General features: G+C 49.5%; 1 protein-coding gene across 1 annotated transcript in view; it reads left to right on the top strand.

The window, feature by feature from the left end:
* Window positions 1-27,418, top strand: part of ANKRD11 (ankyrin repeat domain 11) — a 59,559-nt gene that overhangs the window by 17,163 nt on the left and 14,978 nt on the right. Inside the window, exons 2-4 of the mRNA XM_042780730.1 lie at window positions 14,284-14,419; window positions 21,510-21,512; window positions 27,166-27,336. Of these exons, the coding sequence (XP_042636664.1) occupies window positions 14,284-14,419; window positions 21,510-21,512; window positions 27,166-27,336 (310 nt within the window). The remainder of the gene's footprint in view (window positions 1-14,283; window positions 14,420-21,509; window positions 21,513-27,165; window positions 27,337-27,418) is intronic.

Genomic DNA, 27,418 nt, shown 5'->3' with positions numbered 1-27,418 from the left:
CTGTGTCTGTGTTAATTGGTTTCCCTTTTCTTTGTTGAAGAGGGTCTGTGCAATCCTTCTGCCTAGTCCGCCATCTTGCCCCGCCTCTCTGCCCTGAGGTCTTCTTAAAACATCTGCCTTGAGCATTGTGCTTTTAAGAGCTGTCTCTATGGGATCAAAGTAGCAACAGCAACTTGAAATTTAAGGGCAGTGAGATCTGTTAATGGAAAAGGAATGGTTTGGAAAAGGAAGGTGAGAAGGGTTGCACAACCTGAATGTGATCAGCGTGACTCAGTTTCACGTGTAGGAATCGTTGAATTGGTGTGTGTTTCGCTGTTTAGATTCTCAACAGCAACAGCAGCAAACCATATGAGGAAAACTTCCTCCCCCATCCACTGTTAGACCGCACTGATGCGCGTCTTCTGGAATCGTGCGTCAGTGACATCACGTGGCAAGTCCTCTATCTGGCTTCCTGTACTCAGCATCATTCTCAAGGGCACAGTCCTAGGTTGCTGGGTCCCTCCTTGGTAATACAGAGTGCCTGCAGAAGGGTCCCATCATAACTGGCTTGCCATCTGCCTCGTGATGGTCACTGGCGTGGCTCCAGTGCTTTTTTGTCCTGGGAAAAGCTGCTGTGAACAGTCACGTGCAAGTCCTGTATGGACCTGTGCCTTCATGCTCTTAGGTAGGTATTTGTTTCCCTTGTTAAGAAACTGCCCATATGTTTTTCAGAGTGATCATAGCATTTTATCCCCTTGGTTATTCACATCAGCCGGGCAGCAAACTTCCCATTGTTTGGCATACTGACCAGAACCTTTCCATGTTGGCCATTCTGGTAGGTGCGTAATAGTATCTCATTTTAATTTTTAATTTCCTCTCATGACTAATAATATTAAGCATCTTCTTATGTGCTTATTGGCTATCTGTATGATCTATTTTGATAAAATGTCTGTTCAGATATTTCCCTGTTTTAAAATTGGGTCATTTGTCTTATTACTGTGTTGTAAGATTTCTTTCTATTTTGGGTACAAGTCCCTTATCAGATTAAGGTTTTACAGATACTTTCTCTCAAATCACCTTTTGTGTGTGTGTGTGATTTGGGTGAAAGTTTGCAGAGCAAATTCATTTTCCATACAGCAGTTCACATCTACTTTGTCTCATGACATTGATTGCAGTTTCCCACAATGCAACAGCTCCCCTCTTAGTCCCTCCCCATAGTTACCCCTTCCCTGTGTCCTTCCCTCCCGTGCATTCCTGCCCCGCCAAGCTGTCTCCCTGTATATACATAGCCCTTCTAATCTCCCATGAGTGATCACTCCAAGGAATGTATCTACCTAATGTAAATGTTCAACTCAATATGCCTGTCTTTTGTTTGGCTGGAAGCCACAGGAGTGGGTTCATTTCCAGACCTGAAGGGCAGCTAGGGGCCATAGTCTCAAGGGTTCCTCCAGGCTCTATCAGACCCGCAAACCTAGTCTTCTTAAGATTTTGAGTTTTTTTCCATACTGTTCTTCCACTCTATCCAGCTTTACTACATAGATCCCCCTCCAGGTGGTTGACAGTGGTAGCCAGGCACCATCTAGTTCTTCTGGTCTCATAAGTTGTGTGGGCTGAGGATCACACGGTGTACCAGTCATGAGGACTAACTGTTTCCATGGATCTTTGGTTTTCTTCATTCTTCTTTGCTCTGGGTGAGGAGAGACCCATCATTGCATCTAGATGACTGCTTGCAAGCTTTTAAAATCCCAGTCACTGCTCGCCAGAGTAGGATGTGGAAGAGTGTTTTTGTGTAGTATGTTATTCTCCAAAGTCACTTTTATAACACTGTCTATGGAAGAACAAATATTTTATCTTGAGGAAGTTCATTTGATTTTGTTCTTGGTTTTTACTGGTGGTTTTTTGTTTTGTTTTTTTGGGGGGGGAGATTTGTGCTTTTTATGTCAAATCTTCGGCAAATTCAAGGTTACAAGTCTTTTTCCCCCTATGTTTTCTTCTAGAAGTTTTATACTTTAGTTCTTATGCTTAAGTCTATGTGGTACAGTGAAATTAATTAATATAGCTCTTCAACCCATGGCCTTTGTGACTCCAACCAGATAGCTGGGTGGGACAGTGAATTATCAAGTGCTTTGTGGCCTACCAGTGGCCTGTTATATTACTAACAGGACTGCTTGTTAGTAATATAAATAAGGTGCTTGGCACCCTTGTGGGGCTGGGACCTTGGAAATCTGGTGTAAGGACCCGTAATGTGGGGATTGGTCAGTTTAGTCATTCTGCCAGGCTTAAAATGAGCCTCTGAGAGGCAGAAGCCACCACTCGCCTGCCAGTTTGTCATACTTTTGTGGCTTGCCCGTTGCTTTGAGGCTGGAGGCTATGCCACCAATATTTCAAATATCAGCAGACTCAGAAGAGGGAGGGGGTTGTCCACTTCTCAAAGAATTGGCCAGTGAAAACATTATGAACAGCAGTGAAACAGTGTCTGATATATTACTGGAAAACTTTAGGTATAGCAAGGATTGTGGGGCTGGCACAAGACTGGGCAGTGTTTTGTTCTGTTGTACACAGGGTGCCTGTGAGTCAGAGTCAGCTCACTGGCACCTAACAATAACAGAGGCAGAAGGGGATCTCACTGCCATCAAATCAAGACAGAAGAGCCCAGAGGTGAAGCATGTCCTTGGACCTGAGATCCCTGCAGTCAGAGAATAGCTGCAGAGGCAACGAAACCAAGAAACTGGCACGAGACAGTGCAGGAGGCTTTCTGGCGGAGTGGGTACACCTCTTGGCAGAGTTAGAAGAGTTTTGTTAACACTTACCTGAGCAGGACAGAGGCCAAGGGAAAAAGAAGTGCTTGTGGGCATGGCTAAGGGGAGCTGTCCTGATGGAAACATTGTATCCTGAGTGTTCCTGAACTTGAATTTTGCCCTACTACTTCCCTAACGAACTCCATAATCATGAGTATGGTCTGTGAGTTCTGTGTGACCAAGGCAACGAATTAGAGAGCCCAGAAGAGATGTAGTGAGTGCTGTTGGTGTTGGAATTGACAGAAAGGTTGGAGAATGGTGGCATGTCTGACTTTCATCTCATGGGAATCAGCTTTGGGCTGGTGTTGCTCCTGATTCTGTTTCCCCCTTATAAAGTTAGAGGAGGGTAGAAGATGCCGCCCCCATGCTTTTTTTTTTTTTTTTGCACTGTGTGACCCATTTCAAGTTAACTTTGTCTGTGGTGTGAAGTCAGGGTAAATAAAGGTTCATTTTTAGTATATAGCTATCTAATTGTTCCATCAGTTGCAATGCTGATACCAAAAACAGACAAAAACACTTCATGAAAAATAGTTATGACCACTATCCCTCGTGACCACCACTTGCCTGTCAGTTTGTCGTACTGTGGTAGAAAAGAAACAGTGAAGTGGAATACTTGAAAGTTGATATTCTAGGCATTAGTGCATTGAACTGGACTGCTACTTGGCTATTTTGAACCAGACAGTCATATGGTCATCTATGCTCAGAATGACAAATTGAAGAGGAACTGTGTCATACTCATCATCAAAAGGAACATTTCAAGATCTATTCTGAAGTACAACATTGTCATTAATAGAGGGATAATACCCATATACCTCCAAGGAAGACCAGTCAATATGACTATTATTCAAATTTACTTACCAACCACTAGGGGCAAAGATGAAGAAATTAAAGATTTGTGTCAACTTCTGCTGTCTGGAATTGATCACACATGCAATCAAGATCCGTTGATAATTACTGGTGATTGGCATGCAAAAGTTGGAAACAAAGAAGAAGGATGGGTAGTTGGAATAGATAGCCTTGGTGATAGAAACAAAGCTGGAAATAACAAGAATTTTGCAAGCCAATGACCTACTCATCGGAAATAACTGTTTTCAGCAACATAAATGGCTAGTAAACTCATGGAACTCACTAGATGGGGAATACACGGGAATCAAATCGACTGTATCTGTGGAAAGAGAGGGTGGAGAAACTCAATGTCATCACTCAGAACAAGGCCAGGGGCTCACTGCAAAACAGGCCATCGATTGCTCGTATGCAAGTTCAAGTGGAAGCTGAAGAAAATTAAAACAAGTCCATGGGGGAATGAAAATATGACCTTGAGTGTATGCTACCTGAATTTAGAGACTATCTCAAGAACAGAGTTGACGCACTGAAGACTAATGACCAAAGACCAGACCAGCTGTAGGATGACGTTGAGGTCATCATACATGACAATGTAAAAGGCCATTAAAAGATAGCCAAGAGAGAAAAGACCAAAATCAATATCAGAAGACACTCTGAAACTTGCTATTGAATGTAGAGGAGTTAAAGTGAATGGAAGAAATGATGAAGTAGAAGAGTTAACAAGAGTATTACGATGGATGACTCCAAAAAACAAAGTAAAGTATTACAGTGATATGCGCAAAGTCCTGGAATTAGAAACCAGAAGGGAAGAACATGCACAGCCATTTCTCAAGGCGAAAGAGCTGAAGATATTCAAGCCTCGAGTTGCAATATACAATTCTACGGGCAAGATAGTGAAGGATGCAGGAAGCATCAAAAGAAGAGGGAAGGAATACAGACAACGCTATGCTTGCCATTTCAGCAGGCAGCATATGCTCAAGAGCCTATGGAATTGAAAAAAAGAGTCCAGAGTGCACTGAAGGCATTGCAGAAAACGAGCTCCATGGAGATGCTTTAGCAAATGGAGGCAACCCCACAGGCACGCACTCACCTACATCCGGAAGCCTGGAAGGCAGCCAGCTGGCCAACCGACCTGAAGACTTCGTCTTCTGTGCCCATTCCGAAGGTGATCCATCAGAATACGACAATTATGTGGCAGTATCATTGATATTACAGGCAAATAAAATTTTACTGAAGATAATTTAAAAAACGGTTGCAGCAGTGTACATCAATAGGGAACTGCTAGAAATTCAAGCCAGGTTCAGAAGAGGTTGTGGAATGAGTGATATTGTTAATGTCAGAGGGATCTTGGTTGAAAGCAGAGAATAGCAGAAAGATGTTTACCTGCATTTTATGGACTGTGCAAAGACATTTGACTGTGTAGATCATAACAAATGATGAATCACATTGGGAAGAATGGGAATTCCAGAACACGTGATTGTGCTCACGCAGAACTGGTACACAGACCCAGAGGCGGTCATTCAAACAGAACAAGGAGATACTGTGTGGTTTAAAGTCAGGAAAGGTGTATGTCAGGGTTGTATCCTTTCACCATATTTACTCAGTCTGTATGCTGAGCAGATAATCTGAGAAGCTGGACTATATGAAAAAGAATGTGGCATCAGGATTGGAGAAAAGGGTCATTAACAACCTGCGATATGCAGATGACACAAGCGAAGAAGACCTGAAGCACTTATTGTTGAAGATCAAAGACGACAGCCTTCAGTGTGGATTGCACCTCAGTATAAAGAAAACAAGAATCCTTACAGCTGGATCAGTAAGTAAACAGAGAAAAGATTGAAGTTGTCAAAGATTTCATTATACTTGAATCCACAGTCAACGCCTATGAAATAGCAGTCAAGAAATCAAAAGGATATATTGCACCCATCAAATCTGCTGCAAAAGATTTCTTTAAAGTCTTAAAAAAAAAAAAAAAAAAAGTCACTTTGAAGAATAAAGTATGCCTGACCCAAGCCAGGGTATTCCAGTTGCTTCATATGCATGTAAAAGCTGAACAATGAATAACTAAAGAAGGTTGATGCATTTGAATCATGGTATTTATTGTCTTGGAAGAAGTACAGCCAGCTTACTCCTTAGAAGCTAGGGTAGCAAGATTTCATCTCAGGGACTTTGAACATGTCAGTCGGGAGGGTTTAGGCCCCGGAGAAGGACATCACAGTAGGTAAAAGAGGGCGACCTTCAGTAAGATGGATTGATGGATAGCAAGGACTGTGAGGATGGTGCAGACCAGGCAGTGTTTTGTTCTTTTGTGCACAGGGTCGCCGTGAGTCGGAATGTACTTGGCAGCACCCATCAACAACAATATTCCTGGTGAATATAAATAGTGAAAATTACTTAAGGTTTTTAGCAAACTGAATCCAAAAATCAATATATTATGACTAAATGGGGTTTGGGCCAGGAATTCAAGATTGGCTTAACATTTTAAAATCATTCTTGCAATTCAGACAATAAAACCAGACCAAAACCACTTGATCATATGGATTAATGTTGGGAGAAGCTTTAGACAAAATTCAACACCAGGTGGTCATAAGACTCTCTGGAAAACAGGAATAGCGAGGAATTTCCTCAGTCTGATAGACCATCTACAGAAAACTTATAGCTAAGCGTACTTAGTGGTGAAACGCCAAATGTTTTCCTTTGCCCCTAAGATTGAGAATAAGGCAGAAAGACACCTGCTCTTACTGGTTCTATCAACATTATATTGGAGGTTCTAATCAACACAGTAAGACCGTGACCACTTTCAATAAATGGTCACACAAATTACAAGGTAAGGAGAAAATGTGTTTAATACATGGACAAATGATTGTCCAAGGACAAAAGAACTAACAGTTGAGTTTGGCGAGGTTGCACAGTAGAAGGGGGCAGTATACAAAAGTGTGTTTTTCAGTGCTATTAGTGAACAATTGAAATTTTAAAATACTATTACAGTGATATCAAAAATATGAATTACTTTGAGATGAAAGATTTGCAAGACTAATACCCTGAAAGCTACAAAATCATTGTTGAGAGAAATTAAAGAGGTAACAATAGACAGTCATACCATGATCGTTGGTCAGCAAACTCATCAGTATTACTTAGATGCCATTTCTCTCCAAACTGATTTATAGATTCAGCAGTTGTCAATACACATTCCTGAGGGCTATGCTCTAGAAATTAACAAGCTAGATCTAAAATCCATGAGACTATTAAATGACCTATAATAGCCAAAACTACCTTGAAAAGGAACAAAATTGGAGAACTTGAACTGTGATTTCAGTATTTACTACACAACTGCAATAAGGAGACAGTGTGGTACTGGCGTGTGGACAGGCACACTGACATGAACCCCTGCATACGTGGTCATTTGTTTTCGACAAAGATACCCAGGCATCTCCACTGGGAAAGGGTCATCCTTTCAACATATGGAGCTGAAGCAGCTGAACTGACATTTGTCAATGGCTGGAATGAAGTTCACTCTTTGAACTTTTGGCTACCAGTAATTGGTAGATACAAGTCAGCTGACTGTAGTTAAGGGAGTTTCAGGGTCAGTGTGTCCGGGGGATTCTGACAGTTGCTACAGCCTTTTTACCCCCTTTGTGCTTACTCACGAATCTTAAGTCTTGTGTGGTGGAGGGATGAGAAGCCAGCATTCCTCTCCTGGTGTGTATAACTGACACCTGTGGAGCCCCTCACCAGCTGCTCCTGGGGACTCAGATGATTGACTAAAGCACAATCACTGGGGACCAGTGCTGGGTAGTAGTTACTATGGTGATGGCTTTCATGGGACGTTGGGGTCTGACAGGTGCTCAATAAAGGTTGGCTTTCATGTTAAAGGTATGTTAACGCTTAGGAAATGAGAACATTTTATAATGTTTTAGGTGGTTCCTATTGTGATTCATATTTTCCTGGTGAGGATGGTGAAGCTCAGAGGGGTTAAGTGAGCCCCCAGTTACACAGCTCAGTTCTGAACCCAGTGTGCTTCAAGGGCCGTGTCCACAGCCACCTTCCAGTGCTTGCCTCTCTGTGCAGTTTGGGGTCACCTCTTCATGGGTGGACGCCAGGTGCATCACAGGGGTTCTCTTTAACTTTCCCACGGATCTCACACAGAGAGTAAGCTGAAGAGCTGGGGTTTAATTTTTTTGTGATCCATTTCACTGAGATATAAATACGCATCATACTTTATATTTCAATATAAAACATGATGACCCCCCAGATCAAAATATCCAATATCACCATTACCTTAAGAGCCGTCCTTGTGCTCCTTTGACTGTCATACAGCCCTGCTGAAAGTATCCCTGCTGTGGCCCTGTCACTGCGGAACCTGTCACCACAGAGAAGCTCTGCCTGTCCCTTTATTTGAGAGTAATCAGTTTCTCAGCATGTCTGATTTGCACACATAGGAGGCAGTTGGAAATACCAAGGCTTGGGTCAGGCACACCTTGGTCCTCAAAGTGACATCTTTGCTTTTTAACACTTTAAAGAGACCTTTTTGCAGCAGATTAGCCCAGTGCAAAAATTTTTTAAATTTGACTGCTGCTTCTGTGGGCATTGATTGTAGATTCCAGAATAATGAAATCTTTGACAACTTCAGTTTCACCATTTATCATGATGTTCCTTATTGTCGTGAGGATTCTTATTTTCTTTATGTTGAGGGGGAGCTCTGGTAGTGTAGTGCCTAAGGCATCTGACTGCTAACCAGAAGACTGGCGTTTCAAACCCATCAGCCACTCCAGCCACCCCTCAGAAGGAAGGTTGGGCAGTCTACTTCCGTTGTGATAACACGTTGGAAACCCAAGGAGGGGTTGCTATGAGTCAGATCCGACTCGATGGCAGTGAGTTTGGATTTTGTTTGTTTGTTTGTTTTATGTTGAGGTGTAATCCATACTGAAGATTGTAGCTTTTGATCTTCATCAGTAAATGCTTCAAGTCCTCTTCAGTTTCAGCAAGCAAGGTTGTGTCATCTGCATATCGCAGGTTGTTAACGAGTCTTCCTTCAGTCCTGGTGCCACGTTCTTCATGTAGCTCACCTTCTCGGATCATGTGCTCATCCTGCAGAGTGAGTTAAGTGTGGTGAAAGGATACAGCCTGACACACACCTTGTCCAGGTTTAAAGCATGCCATGTCCCTCTTGCTCTGTTCAAATGAGTCTCTTGATTGACATACAGGCTCCACATGAGCACATATGAAGAGTTCTTGAATTCCCGTTCTTCACAGCATTGTCCACCCTTGTTATGACCCACAGTTGTGTGGTTGGAGAAGCATGGCATTTTCAGTCACCTCATGTTCATGTGAAAGGTGGACAATAAAAAAAAAGTAAGACCAAAGAAGTATTGACACATCCAAGTCGTAGTAGTGTGATGAAGACTATTGAACATACCTTGGACGTCAGCAGAACAAATCAGTCTACTGGGGAGAAAGTATATCTAGCTGCTCCTTAGAAGCAAGGATGGCGAGACCTCCTCTTGCTTACTCAGGACATGTCATCAGGAGGGATGACCAGTCATTGGAGAAGGTAAAGTAGAGAATCAGCAAAAATGAGGGAAGCCCTCCATGAAATGGATTGACAGAATACCCATACAGTGGACTCAGACAGCAATGACTGTGAGAAAGGCACACTAATGGTGCAGCCACCACTGCCTTAGATGACCGAGGCAGGGCCTCTCAAGTGTGCACATGCTACTCTCTTGTCATTAACCCTGCGTACCCAGAGAGACCCCTGCCAGCTTCGCTCACTAGTGTCCCAGTGAAGAGCGGGTTGGTTATAGTAAGTCTCACTCCATCGGTGCACGTCCTACAATATTCCACGTGACACAGATACACATAAGGCCAGTGAAGAGCGGGTTGGTTATAGTAAGTCTCACTCCATCAGTGCACGTCTTAGAATATTCCACGTGACACAGATACACATAAGGCCCTTCCGCTGCAGGGAGGGGCACTCCGGCATGCCTGTGCAGCTGTGCCGCTTCTGAGCCTGAAAGAGCGGCTCTCAGACAAATGGTGGTTGTTCAGAGTCGGCATCTTGCAGATACTTTCTCAGCAGCGTATGAAGTGATTCTGTCACTTTAAAGAAAACAACTGACAGCATTTTTTAATGATAAAATTTGAAGTTTCAAGTAAGAATTACAATTTTGGAAAACTAGTGTCTGTCTCATTGACTGTCTAATTCCCCTGGTATTACAGAACTAAAGACTGCTGAGGTGTTCAGTGTTGGTAATAACAAATCTTACCTTTTGGTATTTGTGTCATTGAAGCAGGTTAATGTTTGGGAGAGCTTGTGCAGCTCAGTCACTGTTTGCCCAAGGACCAGCCAGCACAGGATGTTACAAAATCTTCCCAGATAACTTGGTGGGAAAGCCACCAAGTTATCTGTATGAGGCTGGGTTTCCTTTGTGTACATCAACCAAGACAGCATATCACACCAGATGAGCAGAAGCAGCTCGGAGAACTTCAGTGTCTTGTTAGGTCAGACACTAAAGAGATTTGCAGAAATGTGAGACAGTGATCCTGTAGGCACTAAACGTTGTTTTGGAAAAAAAGTTATTTTTTCATAATACGTTCCTTATTTAGCAAGTAGTAGGTTTAATTACATTCTTAATTTTAATTACTAATGCAGTGTAATTATCAATAGAGAAAACCTACCAAAGTGAAAACTCTCTGGTGTCCAGGACAGATTTTAAGAGTAAAGGGATCCGGAAGCCTCAGTTGAGAAGCCCTGGTGGTGCGATGGGTAGGGCACTTTGCTGCCGACTACTAACCAAAACGTCAGTGCTTTGCACTCATCAGTTGCTCCCACACGAGAAAGATGTGGTAGTCTGATTCTGTCAAGATCCACAGCCTTGGAAACCCTATGGGGCAGACCCTACCGTGCTGTAGGATCACTATGAGTTGAAGTCAACTCAGTGGCACTGGGTTTGGTTTTTCTAGTTTGAGATCACAGTGGAGAGCTGCCGTCTGCATCTCGATAGGGGAGTGTGTTACACAGCTTGCCAGCACACGTCCATGTACTTGAATCTGTTCACTTCGTCCTGTATAATCTGGCCTTCAAAGACTATAAACAAATGCTGAATCGGTTATGGATGAAGTGTAGCAAGGTCTGTTACTCACTTGGAAATACAGCAAACAAGATGGACAGAGAGAACCAGGGTAAAGCAAGTAGCACAAAATGTGACTTACAGAATCACAGTGTTGGCTATTCAAAACTTGTCTTTGTATTTGAAATTTTTCGTAATAAAATACTGGAGAAACACAGCTCACATAAGCAGATGTTTTTATAGGTGACCTTTACTGGCGCTCTCCCGTCTTGTCCTAGTTCTCTGCATCTTTTGTCACGAGTGGGAAATTCATTCAGATGCCTCGCCCTCTTCTGCTCAGATGAGCTCAGGGTGTGTGTTTTTTTTTTTTGAGGTCCTCCCTTCTCGGCAGATCAGAAATTGGAAATGCTTGTCCCCCTCAGCGTCGTGTGAGTGCTGGCTCTTCTGCCTGATGTTCTGCCCTCCAGCAGTCCTTTCTGCCTGGGCTCTCTGGTTCAGGTCCCCTCATGCACACATACATGTACATGCATGTGGTACCCAATGCCACAGAACCCCATGTGGTGCGTACAGGTGACCAGTGCCACACCTCAGTTGGGCCCTTTGCTCTTAGAGGTCGCCCAGACTGTCCCATGAGCAGTGGCTGAGAGAAAGAAAGTGGGGGTGGGGGGTTGCAGCTCAGGCCCAAAGCCCCCTTCTGCTTAGGCCCCTCAAGTCCTGACTGTCTTGGTGATTTTCCAGTGTCTTAAAACAGAGGTGTGTGAGAGAGGGAGGAAGGGAAGGAAAGAGCTGGCGTCCTTGGCTGGTCTTCACAGGAAAGCTCCTCTGAAACCAGCAATGTGCCATCACAGTGTCCAGCCCAAGATGGGGGTTCTCCTTGAACTTGGAAGGGCCTCCAAAGCCTGCCTTGATTGCACTGGAACACCTGCCGTGTGCATTCTGAGATGAGCTGCAGCAGGGTTACTGGGAGGACGGTGACAGTGGGTAGTGGCTTTCTGAAAACCCCACTTCCCTTGCTGTTGTTCCTATCAGGCCCTCGTAAAAAGTAGCATCCCATTCCCCTGGAGCGCTTTGCGTGGAAGTTGTGCCAGTAGGCACGAGTCCTTTCCTCTGTAGGCTGTGTGACACAGTGTGGGTGGGGACAGACTGAGGCCAGCAGTTGTCTGTGTCATGCTAAGTCAGAGGACTGGGCTCTCTGCTCTCGTTACAGCCGTGGTCTGGCTGGAACAAAAGCCAGGGGGCTCTAAAGCAGTTGCGTGTTAGTGCACCGGGAACAGCTGCTCTGGTGGCAAAGGCTGGGCTTTTAGTCTGCCCTGGGAACTGGGTCAGCAGACATGAGAGTGGGCAGGGAGGTCTATGTGCTCCAGTTCCCTCCTGGCTGTGCTCTGTGTTCTGTCCTGTGCTCAGATCGCTGCACTTGTCCCAGCGAGCAGCTGTCACATCACTGAAGACAGGCTGATGATGCTTCACTGAAAGGCTGCCTGGTATCTGAAGAAGGATGGTGCCGGCCTTGTGGCTGATGAGAGCCACATCTGTGCAGAGCAGGGCTGTGGGCTGCCTGGGAGGGCTCTGTGTGAGTCTGATGGGTGAGAATCACTGCCCATCCCCGTCCTCTTGTCCTGGAGGCAGATGCGTGGCAGCTGGCATTGCCGTGGAGAGCGCACCGTGCCCTGTCCAGCAGCAAGGCTAGGTCTGGGCAGTTCTTTGTGGCGAATCTCGGCTAACTCTGGGTTGGAGTTTCTTCCTGCAAACGCTCCTTCCCTGCGCATCTTCAACTGCAGCACCAGTGTTGATGCCTCTGGTCTGTGCCAGGGTTTGATGTGGCTTTGTCCTCTTCCCGCCCCACTGAGTGATAACAAGACACTTTCATCCAAGAGTGCAGAGGGTGGCTTCCTAAGCACATGGGCTCACGTGCCACTACCCAGGTGGAGATCGGAAGGTCTCTGGCACCTCCTGAGGTTTCTGCAAGATCTTCTCAGACTGGGTCCCGTCCCCTGGGAGGATCACTGTTACGATTCTGTATTGATTCATTTCCTCTGACGTGAAGTTTCCTGTAATGGAATCATTATGGAGATATTCTTGTCAGGTGTCTTTGATTCTCCAGAAACTATGAGCTCCTTCCACACTGCTGCGTGTGTCAGTACTGTGTGGCCATGTCTACATGGGACTCTTCTAGGGCTGATTTACACGTTTACCTTTTGATGGGCAGCTGAGTTACTTCATTTTTTGACTCTTCTGAACAAAACTGCTATAGATGTGTTTTTACCAGTCTGAGAACAAATGCACTCACTCTGCTTATCAGAAACTGTCATACAGCCGCCCCCCCCCCCCCAGTGGGTGTCTCTTAACTGGAGCATCTCCTGTGATCACACAGGGCAGCCGGAGGCCTCAGGAGGTTGGTGCTGCCCCCAGGTGTTTGGTGGCCAAAGCATCCTTGGGGCTCTCCCAAGAGTTGGTGTGATGTCTCATCCCAGGTGGTGGCAGCGTGTGTGGTGTGCTGCACACCCTCCCTGGTCCAGCACAGGCAGGTGGGAGCTGTGTGTGGAGGGACGCAGTCTGATTAGCACATGGAACATGAGTGGAGCTGTCTGCCAACGGTTTTCCTGGAGAACGTTCTGGAAAAGGAAGTCTGCTGATGAGGGAAAGAGCATGTATTTCCAATGGCAATACCTCCTCCTGTTGGAGACGAGGTGAATCACGTGATGCCACATGCATCTGCGCTCGGGGGTGTGTGTGCTTAATACTTGTGACAGAGGGCGGGGTGAACCTAGAGCACTTTTCCCCAGTGAGCAGGAGGGAGAGACCCTCGCCACTGGCATCTCTGTGCCGAATCAGGCCCAACTAGCAGTGGGGCGAAGTGAGCAGTGCTGATGAGAATCGTAGACACCTGAGACTAAGGCCCATGGGATTGGTTCTGGACACAGGGAGAAAGCCCCTGGGGCCCCCCAAGTCTGGGGTGTCAGAGAACTGAGCCAGTGCAGATGGTGCCACTCCCCCAAGAGGAGACCCTGTGCTCAGTGATGTGGCACCTTCTCGCTAGTTCTGTCACAGCAAGAGGACAGCTCATGGGAGTCAGATCCCATACCGTCCTCTGACCCTAGGACCACCCCTCCCTCCACGGCACTGTGCCCTGTCTTCACCACATTCAGGTCTTGTGGTCTCTACACCTGACCTGGAGCTCGCTGAGAGAGCATGAAGCATGTCTCGGGCATGGCCCACTTGTGTGCTGGCACTGGTGGGTCCCACATGCCCCCTAACCCTCTCTGGAGTGGTTCCTATCTCCCGGGCTTTGCAGACTTAGTTCGTTAGCAGTGATTTTCCGAGAACCCTTAAGAAACAGGAGGGAAGCAGGGAGCAGTGGAGAGGTCAGACTGAGCCATCGCCCCCAGCTTCAGGAGGGTCCCACAAAGCACAGTCAGTTCTCCCCCCAGCGCCCTGGCAAGCGGAGGGGGACATGCAGTTGTCCAAGCCTGGAGCAGGAGGGAGAGTTCATTTGCCAAACGAGACTGCTTTTCCTGGGATGAAATCACAGGAGACTTGAGCATTCTGAGAACTGGATTTGGGGGTCATGCCTGAAGCTGCCCTTTCTTTTCCAGGATAAAGATAAAGTTTCTCTGACCAAGACCCCAAAGCTGGATCGGAGCGATGGCGGGAAGGAGCTGAGAGAGCGCTCCAAGCGCAAGCTGCCCTTCACTGTGGGCACCAATGGAGAGCAGAGGGACTCGGATACAGGTAGGTGCCTTGGGGCTACGCACTAATCCTGGTGGGTCTCCGTGGACCACAGCGCTGCCCCAGGTTGCGGTGGCTACAAGGTTCATAGCACCTGTGCCCTGCACCTTATCCAGCCTTTCCCTGCTCCTTTTCCTGCCTTTCTGTCATCCTGTCACCTGACTTCTTCAGATTATTGCCCACCCCATCCTATTTGCCTGACTCAGAACTCCTGGAAGAGGCCTGGGGTGAACCCCGGAAAAGACGTGGAGCAGGACTCCTGGCCCTTTCTGCCACTCCCACGTTGTGTAGCAGCCATGCTGAGGCGTTCTGTGGAGATGGCCAGAGATTGAGCATTGCTCGTCAGCGTATGAGCTACGGCCAAACCACCCAGCACTTTGTCCTCTCCTGACACTTGGGGCAAGAGGGGCACCTCAGACCAGAGGCTTCTCACACAAGCCAAGGGGAAAGAGGGCAGGAGACGTGGACAGTGCCCTAGACACACAAGGGAACCTACTTGTATGTGTCTAGTATAGGGGCAGGACCTGGGTATGTGCCCTTCTGAAGCTCCAGCCCTGGTGCTGTTGGGTGCTAGTTTGTGTGAACAAAACCTAGCCATTTGTGCTCAGAGGGAGACAGGTGGCTGGCTGACATAAGCACACATCAGCCGAGTCCTCCAGCCTGTGGGGACCTGAGGCTTCAGTGCGGTTGGCTGGGGGGTGACTGACACAGACTCCTCCCTGAGTGGCTCTCTCGGTGGCAAGGGCTGGGTCCCACTGAGTACCACATCCCCTCCAACCCACACTTCTCCCCACAGGCCCTCCCAGCCAGCTATTGGTCTTTGCCCTGCCTTGTTGCTGGGTCCTTAGACACCAGGACGGCCACGTAGGACCAGGGCTAGAGGTCGTGTCTGTTGGTTCGCATCAGAGGGGACCCAGAGGAGATTCTGGCAGGACTTAGGGTCTGGAGAAGCAGTGGCAACACTTGGGTCAAGCTCGGGGGTGTCCACAGGACAGGGTGCTGCCGCCGATGGCCCACTGCCCTCCCACAGCAGACTCTCCACTGGCCAGGCCTCACCCTCAGAAGGCCCTTGTGGGGAAGTGCGGGGGCCTGCTGGCCAGGCTTAGGTCCTTCTGGAATGTCTGAGTGAGAGTGGGGCTGCCTCACAGGCTGCGTTTACACAGTGGTGGCTCTGGTCCTCGACCTCATTGTGTTCGGGCTAGGAAGGCTATTGGGGCTAGACCTTGCTCAGGAGAGGGGAGGAGCTAAGCAGGTGAACTTCCACTGCGGGGCAGCCAGGACCCATGGTGGATGGGCACCCCTTCTGGGCCCAGAGCCGTGATGTGCCCCTATCAAGATGACGGCCTGGGAAACCCTGTGGGGAAGTCCTGTCCTGACACGTGGGGTCAGCATGAGTGGCAACCAGACTGACAACACACGAGCTAAACTGAGTTTTACAGGCAAGTGACATTGTGCGGTCTCAGCTGTTTCTCGGGAGTCAGAGTGTGGGTGCCCAGCTTCCGGGGCTGTGGGAGGTGTTGCTTCCCAGTCAGTCTGGTGGCCTGTGCTGGAGTTGCAATAGCACGCACCGCCATGACAAAGCTCATGACGGCTCCGTGCTCAGCCACTGTTGTCCTGCTCCACCTGACAGTGGGGGGCTCCTCCAGAGGCCCTGGTGCTTCTGTGTTCTCGTGGGTCTGTTCATGATCACAGGCCTTGTCACTGGGCCCACTGGCGAAAGGCTGCCACACGCAGGGCCGCTGACCTGATCAGTCGGCTGCGCGGAGCAGTGGACCAGGATTTCCCAGCCTTTGAGTTGCTCTCTGCAACGTGGGCCTGTGAAGGCAGGGAGGAGGCACCATGAGGTAGGAGAAAGAAACAGTAGTTTCCTAGGCAGTGATGACTTTATAGAAACCTAATACAAGAGAAATAAAGTATTTGCCCTCTTCTGTGTTACCCTTCTAGGGGTGGATTTTAACATACAACTTTCTTGCAAAGAAACAAACCAGATCCCTCAGCAAGGGGATTCTGAAGGCCACAGGTGGCAGCAGTGCTTGTCCTAACTGGTTGCTGTTGACAGTGACGCATGACAGACACCCCACGTGCTGCAGAGTGGAACTGCCCCACAGGGTCTTCTTGGCTGTCATCTTAAGCAGGTTACAGGGCCTTTCTCCTGCAGAGGTGTTGGGTAGATTCAAAGCACCAACCTTTGAGTGAGCAGCCCGAGCATACATTGTTGGCACCAACTGCTCTACTAGTCACTTGTGTTTTTAACAGGGGTCTCCTAAAACCAACTCTTCTTTGACCCCCTAAGATTGCTTTGTGCCTGGACCCCCTGCTGCCAGGCAGTGGGCCCCTGGCGTCCTTGGCTGATTGTCGTTGCTGGTTGCTGTGGGGCCAGTGCTGACTGCTGGTGACGTCTCGTGTAACGAGATGTTGGCATTTAGCAGAACGCTGGTGGTCCCATGCCATCTTCGCAATGAGTGGCGTGGTCGAGTGCGTGTGTGGTCACCGTGGTGGTCCATCTCATGGAGGGACACCCTCGTTTTTGCTGACCCTCCACTTTACCAAACACGATGTCCTTTCCTAGTGGTTGGGTCTCCTGATGACCTGCCTGAAATTCATGAGATGGAGTCTCACTGCCCTCATTCTGAGGAAGATGTTCTGGTTGTATTTCCTGAGACGACTGGTTTATTCTGGCAGCACAGTTCAAATCACAATCGGTCTTCTGTCTTCATTGTCCAGTTTTCACATGCATGAGAAGACTGAAAAGACCACGGCTTGGGTGATCAAAAGGACATCTTTCCTTTTTAACACTTTACAGAGGTCTCTTGCAGCAGATTTGCCCAAGACAGTATGTTATTTGATTTCTTGACTGCTGATTCCACGGGCAATGATTATTGATCCAAGTAGAACAAAATTCTTGACTGTGTTGATGTCTTCTCCACTTACAGTCCAGTTGTCTACCTTCCTCCTGGTCACATCTCCCAGTCAACACGGTAACAGAGCCAGGTGCATTAGTTTCATACAGACTATGAGAACGTTTTGGGGCTGAAGGCATGAAGCCACTTCCCTCTGAGACACATAGCTTCCTGGTGGCATCTGCCAGCCAAGCCACTGGGGCACTAGGCAGCTCCTGTGGCTGGAGGTGCTGATTGGCCTGGCACAATGCAGACAGGCGCTCAGCCCACGGTGGGTGGTATGAGAGTGTAACGGGAGCAATCATCAACTCTTAGGAGAGTGTCCCTGGTGAGGTAGGAGGGGATCCTCTCCAGTCGCTGGCTGCGGGCCGACTTAGAGGGGTCCCCACCTGCGTGGAGGAGGTGTGGTTTGGCTGCAAGACAGCAGAGAAGTCTTGGTTTGCCTGGTGGGAGCAGGGCTGCAGTTGCTGGGGTGTCGGAGGGAGGCCAGCTGCACCCTGGACGTAGGCAGGTCTCAGGGCATCGGTCCTGGTTCCCTGGCCAGGTGCCAGGATGTGGCTCAGTGTGGCTGTCACCAGATAGCCTCACGCTGCCACTCATGATTGTCCCTTCCTCCATGTGTCGCCCTAGCGCCCTCTGCCGAGAAAGCATGGCATCGTACTCAGCGTGGAGCCCCAGGTTTATAGCAGAGTGAAATGGAAGGAGTGTTGGGAGCAGAGAGGTGTCCGGACAGCGGGCTTCCGCGTAGCAAATGCCGAGCGTCTTTGGAGTAGCCCCTTGAGCATCCCTCTGAGCCAGCTTCCTGCCAGACTGAGCGGGCCGGCTCGGCAGTGACTCATCTGCAGGAGGCATGCTGCTGGGTGCCGACTCAGGGCCAGGCAGGGTCCCGAGCATCAGAGCTGTCAGAACCGCCTCCCTGCCAGTCCCCACCCTTGGACAGTTGTTGTGGTCCAGGTCCATGTAAGCATGGTCGCAATGGCCACCGTGCTCCCCCCAGCACCAGACCTCTGGAAGAGTGGGTAGCTTCTGCAGCAGCCCTGCCCAGCCTGCTGGCTCTCGTGGATGCTCAAGGCCCAGGACAGGTACAGCCACATGCTGGGGGCTGGGCTGGCTCTCTCTTTGTACGGCAGGAACTAGCCACCACCCTGTGTTTGTTCCTCAGGTGGATTCACAGTCCCTCCCCTTCTGGCGCCAGCCCTTTGCACTTGGCCACATGCTGCCTCCTCTCTGACCTGGCCTCTCATACTGACCCAGAAGTATGTCCTCGGCCATGCAGTCCTAAGAGTTTCAGCCAGAACTGTTCATGGGTGAAATCACATGACGTTAGCTATACTATGCTATTCACTCTTTGTAGGCCTAGATTTCCCATCAAAAGAAACTTTCAGAACACGGCACATAAGGGCATCTTATCTGGGATGGTGTAGACTCACCTAACCTCTCTCGGGGCCCTGAGGATGCTGCCATGTTGCTGCTTAGTCTTGGACCTCCTTGTCTGGACCATTGGTGAGCCTGCTTCCCATCCCCAAGAGGCCGTAAGCGCTGGCAGCCATCCTCCTCCTTGCTCCTGAGTGTTTCTCTAGAAAAAGGAAGAAATTTCCATTTTTCTTCAAGTAGCTTTCACTTAGTGAATACAGCTCTTGTTCCTGGTATTTGGGACATTTGTTTGCATGCTGAGATGTAAACATTGGGTATTAGGTGTTTGGTGACATGTGTTTATTTACTGAATTCCTGACATCTCTTGGCTCAGTGACACATCCCCGTGCTGCTTTAGTGTCCTCTGTGGGCACTGGGCAGGTGGGTGTGTTCATGCTGTGATCTATCACAGCAGAAAGACACGGAGCACGACCACTGAGGGACAAGGCACACGGGGCATCGTCAGGAGGAATAGGTGCAAGCATCCAAGAGCCCTGTCCTAGCAAACCACACAGGGCACACTACATGTGATGGCACAAGAGGTGTTAACACTGGGGGCTCGTGCCAGCAGGGCCTGGAGAGGCACCACCACGCAGACTCCCTATGGCCTGCTCGGCTCTGGCTCTTTGCACTTGGCATCCCCTCCAGAACCCTGAACTGCAAGGAGCCACAGCCGTGGTATGTAGGGCGTGGCTCCTGGGGAGGGTGCCATGGCTGCTTTTCTAACCAGCCAGGCTAGAGCACGGGGATGCCCACCCGGGAACGTATTTGCTCTGTGGTTTCCAACCCATGGCACCACCGCCTTGCTCCCAGGGGTCTTGAAGGGGCCCAGCGAGTCCATTGTGCACTCCAGCAGCCCACTCGGTGTAAGCACGGTTCTCCTGGAGAAGCCACTGGCCTCTCCCATTCTGTGCATAGCCTCCTTCGCTTACCAGGCTATGTCCCTGTCTGCCCACCCCCAGAGCCCATGAAACAGTGGGCCAGCACTGGATGGATGTTTGCTGCTCAATCCAACTCCTCCCTTCTCAGTGGGGAGGGGAGCCCAGGGAGGCGGAGCACTTCAGAGCCATAGCACAATAGAGAGGCAAGTCCAAGATTTTTCATTAAATGATCAATGATAATAATTAAACAACAGATACAAATCAGGAAATGGAAAGAAAAAGCCTTTAAAGGGCTCCTGGCAGAGTGGGGCTGTTGGGACGGGGATGTGTGTGCGGTGACGTGCCTTAGTGAATCTGGGTGTTGTTGCATTTGAAGATCATAAGGCTGATGCTTAGGCATAAGTAACCATCCTTTTTGCAAGTAGCAAATGATTCAGGCTTCTTGATCAGAAGCTCCATAGTTCATGACTTAAAAGGGAAGAGTGGACGCTTGTAGGCCAAATCAAACACGGGAGTGGTGAACCATCAGTGTTCACCAGGATCCCACCACCGTTACTGGCAAGAAACTGCTATTCTGAAATACTGCCATTAAAAACACTCCTTCATAGAGCAGACTCGTTAGGGTTTTCTGTAAGATGGGGAAGTTTGGAAGGAAAGTAGGCTATGCACCCCAAAACGCTCCTGCTGGCAGGGAACTCTGGGACAAATGACAGACGAGCACAGTAGTGCTGCTCCACCACAAGCCGGGACTGCACAGGCGCCAGCGGAGGCCAGTCCGTCTCTGTGCTCGAGAAGCAGGGCTCTCAGGCTGTCTTGAAGGGGGCACTGGCCAAGGCAGGGCCACTACAAGGCAGGACACTAGGTCCCAAGCCCCTTGGGAGATGTGGGGCTGGAAGACACTGTGCACCAGCCAAAGCACTCTGCCCCTTTTGAGGGCAGAACTTCAGCTGGGCTTGGTTGCCACAGGGTCGGCCTTCAGGTCTGTGCTCTCTTTAGTCCTTCAGCTAGGCATTTCCAGTAGCCTAATCAAAACGCTCCAAGGGCCTCTCTGGAGCAGAACCCTGATATAACGAGAACCCATTGTGATGCCACAGGGAAAAGCATGTCCTCTGTGGGAGCTTGGGGACACACACATCACAGAAGAGGGGCTACAAACGCAAGTGAGGAGCAAGAAGGGCTCTGGAGATGGTTCCTAGGGCCAGCGGGCTGTGCGAGAGCACACCGGTTACTGAGGGACCCCCGGCATTTTGTGTGGCTTATCCCACAAAGCAAGGGAGTATTGGTGACCTGAGGACCCTGCGCACACTGACACGAAGAAGGGAGAGCTTGGCACACACATCTCGCCAGCTCCTGGAAGGACAGCAGAAGTGGGGGTGGGTGTTCCAGGATTTAGCAATAACTAAGAAACCCCTGCCAGTGAGTGGATTCCAACTCATAGTGACCCTACAGGATGGAGCAGGACTGGCTCAAGGCTGTGTTCTTTATGGGAAGTAGGCCACGTTTCTCCTGCAGCAGCTGGTGGGTTCAAACCACTGACCTTCTTGGTAGCATGCAGGTGCTGAACCACTGTGCCACCATGGCTCCTTCTTATAAACAACACGGGTCTCAAATCTAGGAAGTGTGGTGTTTTTGAGCAGAGGAAAGGAAAATGACGGTTCCCATAAGCACTCTGCAGTGAATCACAGCACACGGCGGGGGGGGGGGGGGGGTGTCCAAAAGTGCCACCAATGGCCACAGCTGCACACTGTGGCAATTGTCCCTGCAGGGTGGGTGCAGACTCGAGCTTGCTGTTGTCACAAGATGCCATGGCCTGATGGATGAAGTCTGAGTTCTTCTCGGATGTGACACTAAAGGCCAAAAATGCACCAGGAAAGAGTGGGGGAGGAGGGTGTGTTCTAGAAGGTGGGAGGGGCTGAGGAAGGAGGGAATTCCTCGAGGGACCTCCTTCTGGGAAAGGATGTCAGAGCTCATAGTGGGGCCATCTGGGGCTGCACTGATTTGCCTGTGGGGTGGTAGACTTCTGCCTGTCAACCTGATAGCACAGCCACTCGTGTTTGCATATATCAGGCTATTTTGAAAACAGAATGTGGGTGACAACAGACAAGACTTAGGGACAAGAGAAAGGGAAGGGGCTTTTCTCTAAAGAACCCAAGCAAGAGACAGCCTAGCCAGGAGCTTGGCACCATCCTTTGTCAGGCTCACTGCCACGCTGCTGCCAACAACAGACCTCTGCAGCTCTAAGGAGCAACTCCCCAGCTGGGGGCCGGCGTGGAGGGGCCGTTGGCTCCTGTTCAGTGCCCCTGGTCCAGCTGCGGAGCCAGGCCTCCGAGGTGGCTTCCCAGCCCTTGCAGGCCATCTTTGGAAAACAGGGTTTAGCGAAGCCGTCTCTGGGAGCCGCCTGTGTCTAGGCTGCAGCTTTGGTTGCTGTCGTAGCTGGGAAGAGAGGAGGGAACCAGGTGTGCCTGTGCATGACCCTGAGCTGACTGCAGGCAGCTGGATGTCACTGAGGGTGGAGTGGCTGTCTGCACAAGCTCAGCGGAGGAAGGCGTGGCACTGTCCCCAGGCCCAGCTTTGGCCCCCAGGTGAGGGGAGGGGGTTTAGAGCACAGTGCGCCACCAGGCTGTTTTCCACAGAGCCGCACCATTTTACGCTCGCCAACAATACACGAGGGGTTCGATGTCTCTACCTCAAGACAGCATGTTTTCTCGTTGAGATCCCAGCTGTCCTACTGTGTGTGAAGGAGGCGCTCACTCGGGTTTTGATTTGTGATCCCTTCATCACCATGAGTGGGATCAGCTTGGCAGCAACCAGTTAATGACTAATGATATCAAACATCATTTTGTGTGGCTTATGGCCATTTGTGTATCTTCTTTGGAGAAACGTCTATTTGAATCCTGTTTTTAAAATTGATTGTGATTTTCTATTATGTTGTAAAAGCTCTTTAATATATTCTGGATTCTAGATCCTTCTTGTACTTTGATCATGTTGTCAGAAGGGACCAGTTCCTGGAGAAGGGTATTATGCTTGGTTAAGTGGAGGGTCAGCAAAAAAGCGGGAAGGCCCTCAAGGAGATGGCTTGACACAGTGGCTCAGGTGTGGCAACGATGGTGAGGCCAGCGCAGAACTGGGCAGGGTCTCATTCTGTTGTACATGGGGCCGCCGTGAGTCAGAACTCACCGGGCCACACCTAACAACAACATCAGAGATGTGATTGCAGGTATTTTCCCCAGTTCTGTGGCCTGGCTTTTCACTTTCCCGACTGAGTCCAAACCAGAGTCTGTTGCCCTGGAATCAGGTCCAACTCACAGTGACCCCCACAGCTACAAGATTTTTCGACTCAGTGAAGTCCAGTTCACCTGTTTTGTTGCTTCATGCTTTTGGTATCATCTAAGAGTCAATTGCCAAATCCAAGGTTGTGAGTATTTACCCAGAGGAGCTAGCTCTATTTAGTTCCTGCCTTTAGGTGCCTGATTGTCACTTGCAGTGTGAGGTAGGGGTCGTGCACCCATTCTTCTGCATGTGGAGACTCAGTTGTCCCAGCACCATTTTCTTGAAGAGACTGATCTTTCCTGATTGAATGGTCTTGGCCATGCAGCTCGAGCAGTTCAGGAGTAGAGTCGGGGGTACCACAGAGTCAGCATTCAGTGATGTATGTGGTTCTGCTTAGCCAACGACGACAACAAGACCCACTGCCATCGAGTCGATTTCTGACCCTAGCTACCATCTAGGACAGAGTAGAACTACTCTGGCTGTACTTTTGTGTATGTGTGATTTGGGTGAAATTTTACAGAGCCATTTTGTTTTCCATTCAGCAGTCCCATACACATTTTGTTTCATGACATTGAAACCGCTGTTTTCCCACTTCCTTCCTGTGGTTACCTTTCCCTGTGTCCTCTCCTATACAGTCCTGCCCTCTGAGCTATCTCAGTACAAACACTGCCCTCTGATCTCCCATAGTTGATTGTTACAAGGAGAGTACCTACCTGGTATCATTGTTCACTTTGTAGGCCTATTGTTTGGCTGGAAGTTAAGCCAGGGGAGTGAGTTCCAGACCTGAAGGGTCTAAGGATCATAGCCTTGGGGGTTTCACCAGTTTCTATCAGACCAGTAAGCCTAGTCTTTTTCACGATTTTGAGTTTTGTGCCACATTTTTCTCCCACTCTATCTAGGATCTCCTGTTTTGATCCATTTCCAAGTGGTTGGCAGTGGTAGCCAGGTACAATCTAATTCTTCTGGTCTCAGGGTCATATAGCTTGAGGTTCTCCATGGTCCAGTAGTCCCTTGAACTAGTTGGTTCTATGTGTCTGATTTTCTTTGCTCTTTTTAGCTCCAGACAAGGAGAGACCAATCGTTGCCTCTTAGATGGCTACTTGCAAGCTTTTACGACCCCAGTTGCTAGTCACCAAAGTAGGATGTAGAACAGTGTTTTTGTGTAGTATGCTATGCCAGTTGAGCTAGATGTTCCTAGTGACATCAAGCCCACTGTCCTAGTGACCTGAAGGGATCTGGCTGCAGCTAGGAAGTTACAACTTTGCCCCCTATTAGCTCTATCACATATATGGCCGTTCTTATAGCTCTGGTGGCGCAGTGCCTAAGGCATCTGACTGCTAATCAGAATGTTGGCGGTTCAAACCCACCAGGCCACTCCTCGGAAGGAAGGTTGGGCAATCTGTTTCTATAGAGATACTGCCTCGGAAACCCAAGGAGTGATCGCTGTGAGTCGGATCCAACTTGACAACAGTGTGTTGTGTTTTGTTTATAGCATGTACAGATAGGTATGTAGAAATATTGTCTGCGGAACTTACATATGGTCACAGGTATCCCTTCTGCCTCCCCACAGGTACCTGATCATCTTGCTTGTCTACTTACGTATCCACCTGTGTGTGAAAATGTTTACTTTGTGGTCTTACCTCTTGCGCACCTCTCTGTGTCTTCCTTTTCCTCAGTAGTATTGTGCTGGTTACTCACTTTTGGTATATCAAGGCTATAAATCTTTTTGTTTGCTTGTTTTTTATTTTTACCGTGGCAAAACACGTAATAACAGACATTTGCCATCCTATCTGTTGTACATCCATCACCATCATTTCTAGGTTGTTTTTGTGTCGCCCTTGGTAAAAACCCGATGCCCCTAACACAGTACATCCCTCTTTCCCCTGCTGCGCCTACCCTGACACGTTGTCAACGCAAGTCCATGGTTTTACCGTAGGCGTCACTCTGTCTTGTAAGGCTATAAATCTTCACAGAAGCGGGGCGTCTCATCTCTCTCCCATAGAGCGGCTGGTAGTTTGAACCATCAACCTTTTGGTTAGCAGTTTTTAACATCCGATTCTGCAGGATTCTACTCTAGCACTACCAGAGGGCTTGACTCTGCTACCCTCAGACCCCATGTGGCTCCTCAGTCTGTGACACTTTCAGAGCCAGGCCCATACACTCATTTTGGGGGGCTCTATTCTCCCTGGTGGCATTTTCGTGTTCTTGACACTTGTTACTCTGTTAGTCAGTCGGACAGTCACATAGCTCCTTGCTCATTCCTGTTTCACAGTCCTCATTCAGAACAGGCTAGCTGTGATGTGCTCTGCAGACAGGTGATGTGACTGAGGTCGCTGCTGGTGCCATCGCTGGGTGTGTGCTTCGACCTCACACGGCAGGGTGGCCACATACTTGCTCCAGAGGATGCACCACAGGCTGGCGTGTGCCTCAGCAGAGAACGGAGGGTGGGTTTGGTCTCAGTGAGGGCTTATTTGGAACTGACCTTCAGAGAACAGTTTTCATTTGTTTTTGGAAACTGGTACGGTCAAGCACATGCAACGAGATGCTGCAGATCTCTCCAGAATCGTCCAGAGCCAGGGCAGTGCCCCCGCCCTGGGAGGGCTGGAGCCCCTCTCAGGAACAGACGCAGACATTGACTTTGCTGTAACTAGACGGGAGTTCTCCACCCTCAGCCAGCACCTGGGGGGCCACAGTGACTGGTATGATTCCTGGCGGCCAATGGTAGCAGTGGTTTAGGTCTGTCTTAAATGTAAGTTTCAAAGTGAAATTTGTAAGTCTCAAAGTGAAATTTAAAAGGCAGGAGTGTTTCTACTGTATGTATGTTGGTGTGCTTTTCAACTGCAGGAAGGCAGAGATGCCTGGGCCCTACTGAGATGCGGTGCTGCTGGGAGCCTGGGGACAGCTGCCTGGTATGACAGCCACGCATGCACCCTGAGAGGCCAAGAGGGTGGCCTGATAGAGCCTGTTGGTACCCACCTGTCACCCGTGGAAGAACAGCTTGTCCTAGGCGAGTCCTGGGATTGTGCAGAATAGTGAGGTGACAGGAGCTGGATTGTGGACCAGCTGGACTCTGACAGCCATCTGTGGCTGTCCTAATCACACCGGGCAGCGTGTCATGGCTCAGCTGACGTCGTCTGGTACAGGGTGTGGGGTGCTGAGCCTCGGGGGCCTCCCCACAGCTTGTTCTCTGAGCTGCCGGCTCTTGGAACCACTCTGGAACTGTGGCCAGAGCTTCGGGCTTTGTATACTCCAGCCGCTGAGCCTCGGGAGAGGACCGTCACAAGCCTATGGGATGGTCAGGCTTTGGGGTATTAATTAGTAGGCATTTGTAAGCTGTGTGGCACTGGGATGGGAGAGCCGGGAGCTTCAAGGACACAGAAGAACGTTTCTGCACTTTAAGGAGCTCAAGATCCCATTGGTAACCCTGAGTGACACCTGGATGCTCAGCCTTGTGGCCTGGTAGAGTGGCAGCACCGATGATTCAAGGCCCCTCTCTGTGGGGGCCGTGGGTGGGGGTGTAGGGCTCCAGCCCCTGGTTTCCATCAGTAGGCGCCCCAGACATACCCAGTGCAGGATGGAGATCTGGGGTGTCTTCTCTGCCTGACACACCGTCTGTTCAGAGGGCGGCCCAGTGTGTTCGTGTGCTCGGCAGGGACCCTGCTGGGCGTTGTGTGCTGTCACGGTTCAGAGCGGAGGGCGTGCCCACTGGGAAACAGCGGGCTACACTCCGCATCTCGTTAGCGCTCTGTGTTGATGCTTTTAGATGCCTCCAGTTCAGTCCATGTTGCGGCACTACCAGGCTGGTACGCCCCTCCAAGCACCATGGCATGAAATGGAGGCTCCTAGAAGCAAGACGCAAGGTATGGTACCGACGCGTGGGCCGTGGTTTATGTCCTTTAAAACACTCCCTGGGGAGGACGGGGGTGCAGGTGTCATTCTACACACATCTGTCTAGTCGATAGGGACTGGTTGTCCGTGCCAGCCCACTGCTGCCCCCATTGGCTTCTGTTTGGGGGCTCAGGAGAGATTCCTGGAGCGGGTGAATGGTTGGTGGAGGCCAAGACTTTTAGCAGGACGTGTTGGCTGGTAACAGAGTAAACTGTCTCACAGTTACTGCTCAGAGAGGAGGTGATGGGAGCAGGTGCTCTCCCTGGTTTTGTCTCCCTCTCACCCTGTAAGCGTCAGGTGAGTGAAGTACTGCTCCTACTGTATCCTTAACTTGAAGCTGGGACTTGTAGGAGAGTGAGCCTGCATGAACTCCTCTCTCCTCTCACCTGCCTCACAGACAAGCAAGGCCCTGAGCGGAAGAGGATCAAGAAGGAGCCTGCCGCACGCAAGGCCGGTCTGCTGTTCGGCATGGGGCTGTCTGGGATTCGAGCTGGCTACCCCCTCTCCGAGCGCCAGCAGGTGGCCCTCCTCATGCAGATGACCGCTGAGGAGTCTGCAAATAGCCCAGGTGAGCCAGGCTCCCCACAGCCTATGGGGGCGCCGGGCCTGAGGATGGCCTCAGGAACATGCTGCGTCCAGGTCTGCCAGGT

The sequence above is a fragment of the Orycteropus afer genome, unplaced genomic scaffold, assembly GCF_000298275.1.
Source record: "Orycteropus afer afer isolate SDZICR_OR568_19922 unplaced genomic scaffold, OryAfe1.0 scaffold00057, whole genome shotgun sequence".
In the NCBI taxonomy this organism is placed as follows: Eukaryota; Metazoa; Chordata; class Mammalia; order Tubulidentata; family Orycteropodidae; genus Orycteropus; species Orycteropus afer.
This window is presented reverse-complemented; position numbering and strand designations above follow the sequence as displayed.